Below are 15815 nucleotides of genomic sequence, written 5' to 3' on the forward strand. Positions count from 1 at the left end.
TAGCCCATGACCCTGGAAGGGGCTTTGACACAGCCTCTACACTAGAGCAGATGGTGCTAAGGTAAGGAAGCAGCACACAGCTAGCAAGCAGGCTTGGTGTTTTAACCCCAAGCTTTGAAGTAGGGAGAAAGAAGGGAGCAACAGGTAAGCCAAGAGAAATGATCTGTAAATAGACCATCTGATCTGAATCCCCTCCAGCAATGTTCTCCTGCATAAAAAGAGCCAATATTGTGTGGTTAATATTCATAACAGTTTGATGGTATATCTTGGCTAGATGAAGATAACGTAAATGTAATGCATGTGGAAGGGAAGCAGATGTAATTTGAGCTCGACAAACACAGCCTGGCCAACAGGTTTCTTGCATCTCTATTGTTTCCTTCTGTATGTATACATACAAGTTCAGTTTTCTTATTTCTTTGGCATGTCACAGATATGTTTGTGCTTGCCAGTAAATTGCATCAGTAAATCTGTTGGTGTAGGAAGAACATGGAAGTAGAGTATGTTAATTTAATATAGCCAGCTAAAATATTCTGTTTTATCTCTTCACTTTCTTTGTCCATTTCACCAAGACTTTCTCATTTAGTGTATGAGACCATCAACAAGAAGAATTGATTTTTAATCCAACGATGTAAGAAAATAATGTCAATTTGTCCTGTGTGACATTTGCTGATGATGAAGAGATGACCTCTGATGGCCAAGAGCACCTCTTACTGCCCAGCATTGCCTTAAACAAAACTTTGTCTTCATTTTCATATATTTGAAGCACAGTATTCCTGTAATTCCCTTTTTCTCTATTCAAAATGTTACATCTAATTTGGGAAACCCTTTAAATTAGTCATAAAGGCCAATTCTCTTTATAGATATCATGGAATTACTCAAGCAGCCTATCTATATAATTGAAAGCAGCTTCCCAGCAAGATGTGCTTTTTGGAAGAGCTGGCAATGCTGCTGAAATTTCTTAAGGAAATATTTGTCTATTTTCAAAAATCATTTGAAGTGAATGGTGTAAGAGATTCAGGCCATTCCATCTGGAATATGCTGACCTACATATATATATATATATGTATATACACTTTTATTATCTTGTGACCAAAGAATATGGACTTTCCATGGCCAAGTGTGACCAATTCCTCAGCCACAGACAGTCTTGAAAACTCTGTTGAGATAATCCCACTGCAAGGGAAGGAATACTATTGTCCAGTCCTTTGCGGTCTGACATTAAATACTTGGCCAAGTGATACTTAAGCACATGCCTTGTCACAAATGAAAGTACAGACAAATGTGTGGAGCAGAGAAGAATCAGACTGTGGCCATAATTCATTGAATTAGGAGGAGGAGAGGGGCAACAAAAGCAAAACCCATCTCATATGTAGTGCAGCCAGGTCAGCTCCAGGAGCAGAGCATTACAGTTGGTGGAATATTCAATAGTAGCTCTCTGCTGGTCAAAAAGGTCATCGCTTGGTTTGCCTTGGGCATCAGAAAATACTTTGAACTTGCTGTAGCTTCTCTAAGCTGACACTGCTGCTGGAGAGCACGCCTGAGGGTATGAGAAAGGTGACAATGAAACAGCGGTCCTACTGCCATCAAAATCAGAAGCAGAATGCCAGTCAGCTTGAGTGAAAGGGGCCAAAGTGTAGCATGTAACATATTTCAGTGTTGTCATCATTCTGATTTTTCAGACACAGGAGAATGGCGACCAGTGTTCACTGTACAGCTCCATGAGTTTTCAGAGATGTTGACACACGTTTTAAAGGATGGATCATTTCCTGCACACTCTGTTTTCTGTACTTAAAGAAAAAGTGCTGCATGCTGAGGGGAATAATAATGTGTCCATGATTCACTCCTTTTGTAATCCTGTTCTGAAGAGGATGCGACTGAAATATTGCTACCACAGGCAAATCAAGCAAGATTAAGGATCTGTAGCTGGGAAGAGGCTGGAAGGTGCAAAGTCTTTTATATTTGTGCTGGTAATTTCCAACACCATTCCATCTAGTTGGCTGTCATCCTTCCCATTTTTTTACATTTTCAGTATTGCTCCTGCAGACCTGCTTTACCAAGTAATACTCCACGCCAATGTTCTTGGGTGTTATTTGCATATAACCATGACTGTGTTTTCCCATTGACAGCTCAGATTAGAGCATGGCACGGCTTGCACTGACAAAAGTCTAATGCTTGTCTTTAAGAATTGTCTCTTATCTGACACTCACACAGCTATGGAGTCAGTTCTGCTGGCGTTCTCATACAGGAACAATTAACAAGTATAAGGTTTCCCTAGCATGCATACAAAGGTGTAAATGCAATTGAATTATCTCAGTTTAACATGAACTCCCGTGGCTCAGAAGTACTTTTGCAACAAGGCTCTTTGTGCTCTCTGATGTGAGGTTATGGCAGGAATTGTTAATGCTATCAGTAATTCATTGAATGTTTGCTGACATCAAGCATTTGCTTCCTGCAAGATTATTTGAGGCAGAGTTATAAGGGGGGCAAACAGGGACAAGGGGTGTTGCTGACAGACAAACTAGTAGGATTTGATGTCTGGAGTTTCTGTTGAAAGACTATTAGCTTGTAGTTACTACTGATCCAAATTCCAACCTGTTTATAAAACGAAAGAAACTTTTATATGTGAAATTCACATTGATTTAGACTATCAATAGTGTAATGCACATAGTGGGATGTGGGCGCTTCTTTGGTAACAAACTTTGCTATTAGAAACTGGCAAAGAACCTGAGCATGTGGCACTCTTACTCCTGCAAATCTCATCAAGCTTAATCTTGTCCAGCAAATACCTTCCAGGAGAACACTGTGAATCTGATAATACAAGCCTTTGTGAAGATTTCCCTGTAGGACTGAATTTGTATTCTTTTCCTGTTTCTTTTTCACTTAGAAAGAACTCTTAATTTTAGGTTTAAAATGAAGCTGGTTGGACTTGTCTATTGGTGAGACTGCAGCAGGAGAAGGAAGCCTATCTGTGATTCAGAAATGAGTCAGCAGACATTCTCCACTCTGCAGTCTGAGACTCTGCATTCAGCTCTGGTATTTAGATTTCAGTAGGACAAAGTCACACAATGGTGTATTTCATCCCACGTGACTACATACAATTAATATCCACTACTTCATCCCATACATCCCAAATAGTTCTGTTTCAGACCTTTATTGCCATCAGTCCCTTGAAAACTGGTTATGATTTTATATGAAAAATTGTCATGATGACATTATCTTAAACCAAAGTGTTCCTCGTGAATTCTTGCTTCTTCGTGTTCCTTCTCATCTCACATGGGTTTTGCACTCTAATCCCACATGCATGCCCTGTGTGTTCAACTGAGATTTGCTGTTTTTGCATTATGTCAGAACCTTGGAAATTGGTCTTTCATCAGTCTAATTCTACCTGTCTGATCAAGTGAAGTGTCAAAAGTCAGCAAGGAACGGGAGTGGTGACTAATGTTGCTGTAGATTTCAATAACAAAGGGAAGGTTTGCTCTTTAGAGTCTTTTTTCCTTCTTCTTGACAGTTTCTTCTGAGTCTTGTTTGTATAATTACAGATAAACCTATTTTGATTCACCTAGTGCAGTAAGGCGTAGAAAAAGAAAATATAAAAAGACAGCAATTGTTGCTTGGAAAAACTCAAAGTATATTTAGAAATCTTCACCTTAGGCTGTGAAACAAATACATAACTATATGGTGCATGGAGAGATTCTGTGCTAGATTCTTGTTTATTACTTTCCATTACGAAAAACTCGCTGCTGTTCAGCGTTCTGATCCGATGCAGCACACAGTTCCTCCAAACACTCCTACACCCTTCCTAAGAAACAAGTTAAAATGAGATTTTTTTCCTAGCCATGGAAAGTCACCTTTATGAAGCATGACGTTTCTCAAAAGCCTCATCCAAATCCAGCGTGGAAAGGAAGTGTTTTGTTTTTTTTTTTGCTTTGAATCAGAGCCCAATTTAGGAAATTTGAAACTGAGATTTCCCAACAAATTGGATGTAGCTATTTTCTAATTGAGGTGCAGTTGGGAAAAAACAGGTTTGAAAAGAACCAGAGATGTCACAGTCATCACTTCAAAGTTGCTCTTGGAGTTTATCTGTAAGTGTTTTGTCAATCGAATAGGCACTTGCTTTTCTCACAGGCCATTTAACATTAGGATTGAGTCTCCTTCATTTGTCTTCTTGAAATATTGAGGACACATTGCTCTTCATGTGCCTGACAGTCAGACAGGAATGTCTGCACTCTGCCTGCAAACTGATGTCCGCTATCAGCTCTTTTAGCTACAAATACAAATATTCAGTTGTTGTCCAATGAAATATTTTAAAACTAGCTGGCATCTTCAGGAAACTTCAGTGAACATTTTTGCTTGAAGACAGCTCTGCTACAGTAACAAATATTTTCTGTATTTTACTTCTTTTTCACTCTATTAAATGGGACTGACAAAAACCAAAGATCCAGGACTTTTTTCTCCATGCAAACATGCTGAGCCTAGAGCTCGAGCCTCCGTCCTGCAGGTGACGTCTTCGTTAGTAGCAAAGAATGACTTTATTTAGTTAGTTTTAGCTTCACCCTGACATCAAACTGCTTCTGCCCCAGAACTTACTTCTCTTTCTTCAAATCAAGAAAACAGCACGCTTTGTTTTATTAGAAGCTGATCATCACTGTTGTAATGTGACAATGTGGGGGAGAAGTCAGTGACAAATTCATTCGGTACCTTCCATAGTGTGGACATAAGGAGGAAGAAAAACATAAATATCCAGAATGAAAGGGTGAATTTGCTGGGGGTGACGCTGAATTATGCAGATATCCAAACAGAGCTAGTTGGTGTAATCTCAAATCTATCAGCCCTGACAGTATCCTTTTAAACGACTCCTTAAAAATGTTAATTGCACATCATAGACATTTAAACAATGACATTTTTGCCACTGAATGTCATGGGGACATTTTTTCTTTTATTATCCTTGAACAAGAGAAATGAACGACTATAGTTAGCCACCAAATAACAGTATCATGAAATCTAACGGTTCTGCCTCCAATATTGATGTCGGTTTCGCTTTTAATAAGCTTCCTTAGAGCTGTGGATGGTTAGGAAGGCAGCATTGTTCAGTTTTGCTTTATGAACTGTAAAATAAAGGTTTGCCCATCAGATTTCCAGAGCTGTAGTGGCTGAAAGCCCTAGGGTCCACAATTTTTGTAACTCTGAATAAGAGCTGATGTATAACTACAGAACTGATCAAATTTTTGTCCAGTCTCCACAGCATCTTTACTGGTGTCAGGGCAACTGCATACATAATGTGCACTGAGGGGTATTAAACACATGTTCTACCTAGATTTCTGAACTCTTATAAATGATCGTCATGCCCAGGCCAGCTTGATGATGCCAAAATTGGGGTTAGGAGGCTTAATGTGTACAACACTTTCAAAACTGCCCTCCTGTCCTTCACACTTTCCCATGCACTGCCTTGGTTTTACAGCGCTTGTTGCAGTTTTCTTATATAAACTCTCAATGCACTGCAACAAAGCTATGCCAAGAGATAAATAAAATGTTTCTTTGAAAGTTTGACCTTGCAAGGTCATACTGCATAATTGCAATCTACAGAGTCTGTAAGAGAGCAACATAGTACTTACTGCTCGTCATTGTGGTGATAGCTTTTGGACACAGAGTAGACTGGCCTTTGCTATTATCCAGGACAGTGCCCTCAACAGTAAGCATACTTACAAATAATTAGTAGAACTGAATTTGGTTATGCTCCTGGCTCTCCTGCTCTGTCAGTTTTCACCTGTGTCATTCCTTCAGTTTATGTGGTGCTTCACCTGATATATGCTATTGTAGCTGAGTTCAATATTTATCTTACTATCAGTGCTTAGACTTAGACTACTTTGGATTTCTTCTGATGTTATTTTACATTAGCATGGTAGAGAATGCATGAGCAGCATACATCACTGAAGAGGATTTACAAGGTAAGAGTAGGATTGAAATAGCTCCGCTTGTTTTCTGCAGATAGTAATAAGGGGAACAATATGGTCTGACACATGAGATATGACCTAAGACTGGGGAAAAAGAGTTTATTCCTGCTGCAGACTCCTCCTTAGTCAAGCCTGCAAAAATATATTGACTTTCAAGAAATAAAACTGCTTCTCCACCTTCCTCAGGCTGATATTCTCTAGCTCTAGATTGTACACAGTATTATTCAATTCCCTGCAGCTTCTAGTCTGAGGGACTCTGCACAAACTGAGTTTGCTCTGCGATGAAATTGCAACTGTTGAGCTTATTTCTCAGAGGATGTGGTTCATTTCAAGATCTTTTACTCTATTCAGGCAGCTTCACAGGCACCTGGAAAAGCTCTTCAGATAAATTGGAGGTCTCTCTGGATAGCTGCCACCAAACAGTTGTTGATCATTGCTTCTGAGCTGAAAAATCCCTTTACCTTTCTTCATGCACTTGAATTAGAAAAGCTGCAGTCGTGCCCAAATGGAGTGTATTGATTTAGCATGGGACAATCACTTGCAAACTTGGGGCCTTTCATTTTCCCCTGAACTTTGCCTGTGGCCATCAAGTTTGGAAAATTAATTTAGTTCATCTTTTGGTTATTTTCTTCATTGTTTCACCATGATATTTGACACTTAATTATTTGTTATTTAACTTTTTAATTATACCAATAAATGCTTGCTTACTTTATATCCCTTTACACCTGTTCTATGTAAAAAATACAGATATTTTTATCAGCTTTACCTGCCTGTTAACTTGGCGTTTTTGACCAAGAGGCATGTGCAGATATGTAGTTGAAAATGTCCTTCTCGAAGGCAGGAAGAGATGGTGAATCACAGAGAAAGCTTATTTCTTGACCAATCTGCCTGCATATTTTGTTTTCCACAGTTATAATGAAGACATTAGCAGACTAAAACCCTGTGGAAACAGAATGGAAAATGAAATAGAAGTGGGAGATGATGATAGCTCAGTCCTGGGGTATTTGCACGTAGCCTTTATATGATGGCAGCAGAGTGAGGTGGAGGGTCACACATCCTTTGGGAGAAGGGAGAATCAATTTCATGTACCTCGTGACTGGGTGTGATGTTGTATCAGAGAAAACCTACGAGACTACAATATATATTAGTGATTAGTGACTCTAAAAAAGTGCTCCGCTAAGAGGGAAGAATTGGTGAGTTACTGTGATCAGGTCAGATCTTCCTTCTCTGGGGACTGTCTCATTCAGCTTTCTGCTGGCGATGGGAGGGGATTTTCTCCTTCTCTGTACTCTGATTAACAACATGACTTAGCTGCATTTCAGCAGCTAAGAATTTCACTATCATGTAGAGCTCTCAGTGTAGCACAGCAATTCAGACATGAGTGGTCTTCTGCCTCTCTCCTGCATGGTGTGGGCTTGAACCCAGCTGAGATCACAGGGCTCAGTATCAAAGTTATAAAGGCATTATACTTAGGTACCTGAAGTGGCAGACATCTTTTCTTTTTTTTTTCTCTAAAGCTCTGTGATGCCTAATTCCTATTGATTTTATTTTGGCTTTAAGGATCTGTATCTTCGTGTCTTGCCTGAGGTCATTAAAGTATCCCATGGAAGAGCTGGGAAATGAAATGAGATTTCCTGTCTCAGACCAATCTCTTAATCAAAAAGCTGTTTTATATCACAGTTTATGACAAGAAAGCTAAGAAACCATATTAACTAATCTAGATCTTATCTATGAAGAAATCAAGTACAGTTTTCTATCATCTGTTTAAATATTTGCATGCATATTTTGTTTCGTTTCTCTAGAGTTTTTTTAAGTTATACCTCAGATATTTTCCTTCAAAGAGCTTCACGATACTTTTAATGTGTCAGTTTTCCATGAAATACTGTCCTTCCTGTCTGTTAATTCCCAAAATAGATCATCCTTTTCTTTCTCCTCTGCTAGTTTTTATGGTTTAAGGATGAAAGTGAGGGTAATAATGCAAATAAGAAATTCAAACTTTGTTTTGCCTACAGTAGTTGACATTCTTCTTTAATTACTACATGCTTTGTATAGTTTTGCAAAGACATTACCTTTGTAACAGCTCTGCTGAATGAAACTGATCTTAAGCATTCTGTCCTCCATTTGCTGATCAGACCTTTCAGAATAGGAATGGATGGCTCAAGGGCACAGTGGTAGATATTACAGCACTTAGCTCATAGGTGACTAATTCAAAGGGACCTGGGTTGCTAATGGCCCAGCCTTTGTTAGAGCTGAGCGCTGACTGTGAAGGTGAATTGATGTATACAGAGCTGTGCGTATAATTTCATCAGCGTTAAAATCATCCTAAATCAGTTCCAGATCGGGTTCAAATCTTTGTGCAGGATGTGCAATGTAACTGAGGGAAAGTGGTGTTTGTAATCTTCAACTTTTTATGTCATTTACTAATTGCTGATCTTGCATTAAGATGTCACTGTCAAACTGGGCAGCATTAAAAAGGAAAAGAGTTGCTAAATTTTCAGGAGGTCGAAACATTCTTGATTCTCTAAGGACTGTCAGTGAAAATCTGTTGGAATAAAGGATGTCTAAAAAATGTTTTTAATCCAAGCTTTTAAAAATTTCTCTTTTGAGAGCCCCAGTAATAAATCAGAAATATTGATTCAGCCTACAGCAGCCTTAAGATTCACTAATTTAAGAGTTGAAACTGCTCTATTACTCAGAGCAATAACCCGACTCTGAAATCTCTCATCAGAGACTCCTGGTCCACACATGTAGACAGGTATTCAACAAAGATTTCCATTCGTGTATGGGTCTTACATCAGCTGAGAACTCCACTGCTTTTTTAGCAGTTATCTTCCTTCCTTCTTCTGAAAGCCTTTGTATCACTGGTCTTTCTGGGCTGAGCTGAGCACTGCCATTTTAGCACACAAATACTGAACACCATTCCACTTCATGCTAGACCTTTGCAGGGAAACAAAGCCTGTTTTTCATTCTAGCACTTTTAATACAATCTGTGTTCTAATCTTATGTGTGGCTCGTGTATCCCACGTTGAAGAGACTTAAAGGTAGCTTTGGATATGGCCAGACTTGGGTTCCCGTGGAAGGAAAATGTCCTTCTGAAAGTAGATATATCTCAGGGTGTTGAAGGTTTGGATGATGAATAGTTTCAAATCAATAATTATTGTCATGCTCAAAAATATTTTAAAATCAAGAATATGGTTACAGTTACACTCGATGATACCAAAAGGGTGTGTTCTGTCCATACAGCTGACAAGAGAGAGTGAGTTCCAATACAGTTTCTCCCAGTGTTTATTCTGTTTTGCTTTTAATGCATTTTTTAATTAACTTTCCATTAACAGAACATTTCTGATCGCTCTCCTTTTTCTAAAAGTGATCTCCTTGTAAGTGTTCATACGGCTCTGCAAACATTTCCCCCCTCATCTTCCTGGGCTAACAATATTAATGAGTTGACTGCTAGCCCATGCCAGTAGTAAATTACTAACCCCATCACTGACTTGCTGGCTCAGCTGCTGTAACCTTTAAGTAGCACATTATCATTGCCCATCTGCTCGTGCAAGGGAGTGGCCATGGGGTCAGTGCTCTGCATTGATGCCCATGTGCTGTAGTGGCTGCTTAGCAGATCAAAGGGAGCCCTTCCTCCCTTCTGCAATTGCTTAGTCCAATCTAGCCATGAATTATTAGCATATTTATAAATCAGAATAAATCCAAGGATTGAACTGGCCCAGGGGAACTCTCAGTCCAATCAAATTAGTCTCATATATCCACCTCAGAGCAATTTCGTAGAAGCTTTGCCCTCACAAAGCTTCATTTGTAATCACTACGTGTTGTGTACTTCAGAAAAGTTTTATAATTGCTTGCTGTTTCGGCTGCTGAGCAGTTCTAAATGTTAGATATTAAGGAACTGCTGTTTCAGTCAGTGAGCAAGCTCTGAACATTAAATGTGCTTCATGAGAAGTTTTTTTCTCAGCCATTACACATCTCTGAAGGCATATTTTTTTCAAGTGGATGCTTTCCCAGCTGTTGATATCTCTCCATTTCTTCTATAGGAAGAGGGAAGGAGGGAACTGGTGGCAGAGTGACACTGTATAAAGTTTTTATTGCTATGAGAGTGAGATGAGTGCGTTCCATACAAATGCCTGCACTGAAATACATAATTGCTGGTCATTCTGAGAAAGTACCAGTAAAACCTTTCTCTTGTACTGTGTGTATTCTTGGCTTCTGGCACGTATCTTAGAGAATAAATATTTTAGCAACATTTTAAAGACTTCTTGATCGGGGAAACTTTCCTGACATTCAGGTGATTCAGGTACCTTTGAATGTTATCATGCTTTCAATTAAATTACAAAGTTCAGTTTGGTATGTGTTCATTTTGGGATGTCCCAGAACTGTGCAGGCTGTAGTTATCACAGCTGCTATTACAAGTTAGAAGATTTTACTTTTCCAGAACATACCTCTAAGCTTACAATAATGTCCTCATTTCTCTGTTTAACCATGTTAATTTTTTTAATGGCTTCTATGCTGTGTATATCAGCTTCAGTTATGCTGAGGATTTATACAGTTTTGATGTTGGACAAAGACAAGTCATCTCGTTTCTTTTTGCCTAGCTTAATTCTGGTCTCTTTTGCCATAGATTATACTGGACTTAAATTTGGCTGATCAAGGTCAAATCATAGGAAGTGTGTAATGGACTAAGTGTATTTTGCTTTCTTTAGACACAATGTCAGGAGTTTTATCCCTCTACATAGTATTTACAGTAACAGCACCTGAACCATTTTGAACCGTTCCAGTTTGTATGCTCTGAAGAAGTCGTAGATTGGAAAAGGCCCTGTGTTAGATCTGCATTTAAATAGCTGTATTCTCCAGTAGCTAATATGATTCACTTCATTTGCCTTCTTCAGCAAATGTAATAGCTCTTTCCTTTCCCTGTTTTCCTCTTTCAGAAGTAACAGTCTATTCAATGAGGTTGTGCAGATGGACTTTGAAATAGCCAGTTTTAGCAGCCTCTCTGGAACGCAGCCCATCACCTGGCAGGTGGAATACCCTCGGAAGGGGACAACAGACATAACCTTGTCTGAAATCTTCATCTGCCAAAAGGATCTTGTTGGAATTGTTCCACTGGCGATGGTAAGAAACTGTTTCAGCATGTTGCTCCATCTGATCTCTCTGTAGTCTGAGAAAACACATACCAAGCCTTAGACAGATTTACAAAGGAATGCTTTCTGCCCTGCCTCCTGTTATAGAACTTTATAGGAATACTTGCTAAAATCATACTCACGTTTAATTGCCAGTATGTGTCACACAATTTAAAAGCACAGAAGAAAGGATTGCTGCCATTTCAGAAATCTCTCAACCTTTAAATCTTGAATTTCTGCAGTGATCAGTTCTCTCCATGCTACCATCTGGCAACAGAGAGCCAGGTAGATTTACCCTCCTATTTCTTATTTAGCTGTTACAAGGTTTGAATTTGCAAGGTGCCCTGAACACCTTTTGCTGAAGAATGAGTTGCTTGGTCCTTAGTAGGCTGCAGCTGATAATAATTTTGCTAGCTGTTCCCCTGGTGGTTTCAGAGTCTGCAGTTTCAGAGAAGAAACAGAAAATAATAAAGCCTCAATAATGTATTTAAGGAAAATTCTATACTAGCATAGTATAGAATTACATGCGAAAAATTGCCTTGGGTTAAAATCTACTTGCCCTGCCCTGTATAGCAAGCTTTTGTGGGCTATTTACCTCCCAGTGAAATCATAACTGTTTCCAGTCTTTACAAGGCTCACAAATGTGATTTGTGAAAGCAGGTGTTTCCTTCCCTTCCTCTGGCTCACTGAAGATGCAATTACTTCTGCAAAGCAAGGCTGGAACTGTGGAAAACATTGAGATCCAGCAGTTAGGATCCTACATCTCAAGCACACTATTTCTGAGCAAGCTCTTTACGTTCAGCAGGGTTTAGGTGCATGCAGAGGAAGGCTCTGAGCATCTATTTTAGAAGTTCCAGAGCTCAGGAAGTACAAAGCTGCCAGATATCTAGAGCAGGATTGAGTGTCAGTTAAACAGAGAAACAATCAGTGTTAGAGATCAGGCTTTAGAAGAAGAGTTAGATATATCTGTCCCATTTATGAGTTTTGCCTCTCCTGCACATAATCTTCATGCTGAAATTCTGGCAGTCTTTGACTAATATTCTAAGGTTTGCAGGAGATAATAAGATGAGTACTATTTCCTGGAAGTCCTAATCTTCAATATATGCCTCCTCTTTGAAGAGTGAAACTACTGCTCATAACAAATGAGGTCATGCCCAGCAATTTCCTGATCCAAAGTATGTTAAGTCAGCAGAAAGCCTGTGCGGCATTCCAGATCTGGGAGGGAAATAATTGTCCTCATTATCCGTGGAGCTAAGTGTATTTATGTGTCTGTCTTCTAAAGACTTCAGAATATATGTAAGGATGTTTATTCTGGTCAGGTTTTATTTTGCAATAGATTCCTTCTGTATCTTTCAGTACCAAATGATAGGCATCTGTCTACTGGCAGACTGAACATCTCCTTCTTGTTTGTTTGCCAGCTTCTTTTCCATATCTCACACCCGAGGGAAGCAAGATTTTTTTAGTATCACATGGCAGGATTGAATGCACTTGCATAGAAGGTTCAAGCTTTATGCCCAGACTTGTGAATATCCCAGATTAAAATTTCTGCATTCACAAAGGTTCTTCAAAGAACTAAAGGTCTGAACTAATGAATTTAGTGGTGTATAAATCACATAAGGTGAGATCCTTTATTCCCAGCAGATGTACTGTGGGTTTTCCAAAGGGTTCAAGCAATGAAATCATTAAACCGTTCTCTTTGCAAAGCTTTCTTGTGTTTATTTATCTCATTTCTGTACCTTGTGATAACACTTGGCAGGAGCCAAAATATACTGTGTTAATAGAAACCAGTTGGATGGGATAGCAATGCAAAATTGGCTTTGCTAGCAGGATATTAGTAGATAAAGGGAATTTTCACAGTTTTCTGTTAGCTAAGACTGCAGATCCAGTCAGAGTGCTTTCTTCATTTAGGCATTAATCGCTGGCTGAGCTGATTACCTGGCAATGCTCCTGTTCAGAAACAAGAGCCACACTGAGAAGGGAGACGGGGATACGGTATCTACTGAGAAGTCAGACCCCGCTCTTTATCTCCAGTGCACACTGTAAAGCCACAGCATGTCATTGTGTACAGAAATTAGATCTCAGTGTTTTATCAGCAAGTGTGTTTCATAAATCCTCTAGGGAGTAAAGAAGATTATATTGATTTAAGCATGGAGTGTTCTTACAGCAAAACTGCTGACATCAAAAATAAAATCTGTTGTTCAGAGTTTTTAAGGTTGGCCCAAAAAAAAAGAGAGAGAGAGAGAGACAGAAAGGAGGAGGTGATTGAAAAGGAAGGGAAGGAGCTGCCTAATGGTGTTGCACTGGATAGGGATGTAGGATACCCAAGATGTGATTGAGTCCCCACCACTGGTCCTTGTCAGTGCTCTGGATGTGGAACCAACAGACCTTTGCATGGTTGTGAGTGACGTAACGGTTGCCTTTGACTCATGGAGAAAAACATTTCTTGTGTGAGCCATCTTGAATGCTGAAACTTACAAAGCACGTGAGGCCTTGTATCCTTTATTGGCCAGTGCTTGACTATGGTACAAAAAGAAGTAAGATGAAGAAGTGAGTGTGTTTTTACCCTTCAAGTCATTAAAGAGAAAAATGAGGCAGAAAAGTTATGAAAATATAATTCTAACAGGTTCTGTTGCTTTCAAACTCTCACGTACAATGATTTTTTTAGGTATGTACCTTGGGGAATTTCTCATCATGCATGTATACAGTACGTTGTCCTTTGACAAAATCTTAAGCATGGCGCTTGGTGTAACCATCCACTCCCTGTATCCTTCTTGCAAGCTGCTTGATGTGCTCATCAAAGGATGAGATTAAATGTATGTGCTGTCTTTCCATCATTGAGTAGCAATGATTAACAGAGGCAAGATTGATAAAGAGGTAATGTTATTTATTAGACCAACTGATACAGATGGAGAAGGATAGTTGCTATTTCAGGCACACAACCTCTCCTCATCTCTTGTCTCACTTACCTAAATCGCAGCAGCTGCAAAATACTACAGCTGCAAAAACCTAGGGATGTAAAATTCAACCATTAGGAGAGTTATATAAGAAAATAAAGAGATTTCTTAAAGTCAAACTGAAGATAGAGCCCACTGTTTCTGACAGGAAAAATCTACCCCAAAGATTTAACCTTCCATTAGAGAAAATCTACTGAGTCGTGTCTTGTTCAAGCATTTCTGATTTTATGCTATGTGTAGCAGGATCAATTAGAAAAGTGCTTTCATAGGAGCTTAATTAATTATTTGCTAAGCTGATTTTGAAAACCTTTTCAATTAATCACAAGTAACCCCAGAGCTTACCATTAAAGTATACAAGGTTGCTTAATTTACTTCCCTTTTTTCCTCAGATTTCCATCCTCTCATGTGGAAATGCAGCCAACTACATTGATTTTGCCACTTGATTGGATTAAAAAACAAAACCAAAATTGTTCACATTTGTAGCATGCACGCACACATGAATCTCAGCTAAGAAGTCTATATATTTGTGTTCAACACAAATTGTGTTAGTAAGAGATTTCATGCTTTAAGTGGGTAATACATATTTTAATACCACTAAATTGTGCTTTGGGATAGAACAGGTAGGAAATGGTTCTTTGAGTCTCCACTGCTTATCATTAGGCAGCACAGCTTCACATATTCTTTATGCTCTATAGTCAGTTATTTCATTAGGAAGTGTTTGGTTTTCAGGTGCCTTTCTTTACATTTGGAAATCAGTGTAATGCTGGTCCTGCTGCAGAAGTGAATGGACATTTAAGATGAAGAGCTGTGACTCAGTTGAAAATACTTTTTGACATTTTTATGCATGCCTGTTAGTTTGCTTTCCATTACAGCACAGATGATTGAAAATTGAGCTCCCCAAACTTTGGTTGCTTTATGTATGCCATTCTTCATGGCAAAGACTTTTGAGGCATTTCACTGCAATGAAGGGAAACTTAAGTCTCTGTATACCCTTTTAAAATATAGACCTAAATAAATAGAGTTCTCATCCCTGCACAGTCTGTGATTTCACACCATAAAGCTGCATTGTTTCAAGGTCACAGAAGTGCAGAATTCTCAACACCATTAGTCTCCGAGACTTGAACAAAGCAGGAGGCATCAGGCACTGAGAGGGCCCACTGTGAGGAGGCTGTCCAATCACATCCATTTTCCACTTTGCTTATCACAAACAAACTAAGAGATAACCTGCATGCTAAACTTTCCAGCTGACAGGCATTGCATCGATAATGAAATCATGAATCATGTCAAATAAATAATGTAAGTTGAAACAAAGGCATTTGGTTTTTAAAAACCTACCCCATTACTATTAGTAACACTAACAACTTAAATGAACTGTAGAGCCCTAATTAATATCATAAACTAAAAGTTTTTATGGTTTAGTTACAGGAATGTGCTCTGTGTGGGAGACTGGACTTAAAATCTTCTGATGCCAGGGCAGGAATGGTAGCCCAGATCACTTACATGCCTACAGTTTTCATCATGGTGGATTAGTTGTTTCTTTTAGGTTTGCAGGGGATATATAATTTCAGCCAAGTTTGTTATTGCTCTGCATTTATACCAGGAAAACTCAGGAGTCTGCATACCTGCTTATAAATTGGCTTTGTCATAGCGCATTGAGCTGTGACTAGCAATGCATGTCGATTAATCTTATCTGTAAAGAATGGGCTCTTTTTTTGTCTACCCATCAGGAAACAAAAGTGAAAAGAAGGATGAACTGTTGTCTATTGATCCTAACTTGATCA

The 15815-nt window shown here is 39.0% G+C and overlaps 1 protein-coding gene across 1 annotated transcript in view; it reads left to right on the forward strand.

Moving 5' to 3' along the window:
• TMEM132C (transmembrane protein 132C) overlaps positions 1 to 15815 on the forward strand; it is a 163068-nt gene that overhangs the window by 105363 nt on the left and 41890 nt on the right. The window contains exon 4 of the mRNA XM_072351361.1: positions 10889 to 11072. Within this exon, the coding sequence (XP_072207462.1) occupies positions 10889 to 11072 (184 nt within the window). The remainder of the gene's footprint in view (positions 1 to 10888; positions 11073 to 15815) is intronic.

The sequence above is a fragment of the Excalfactoria chinensis genome, chromosome 16 (genome assembly GCF_039878825.1).
Source record: "Excalfactoria chinensis isolate bCotChi1 chromosome 16, bCotChi1.hap2, whole genome shotgun sequence".
In the NCBI taxonomy this organism is placed as follows: Eukaryota; Metazoa; Chordata; class Aves; order Galliformes; family Phasianidae; genus Excalfactoria; species Excalfactoria chinensis.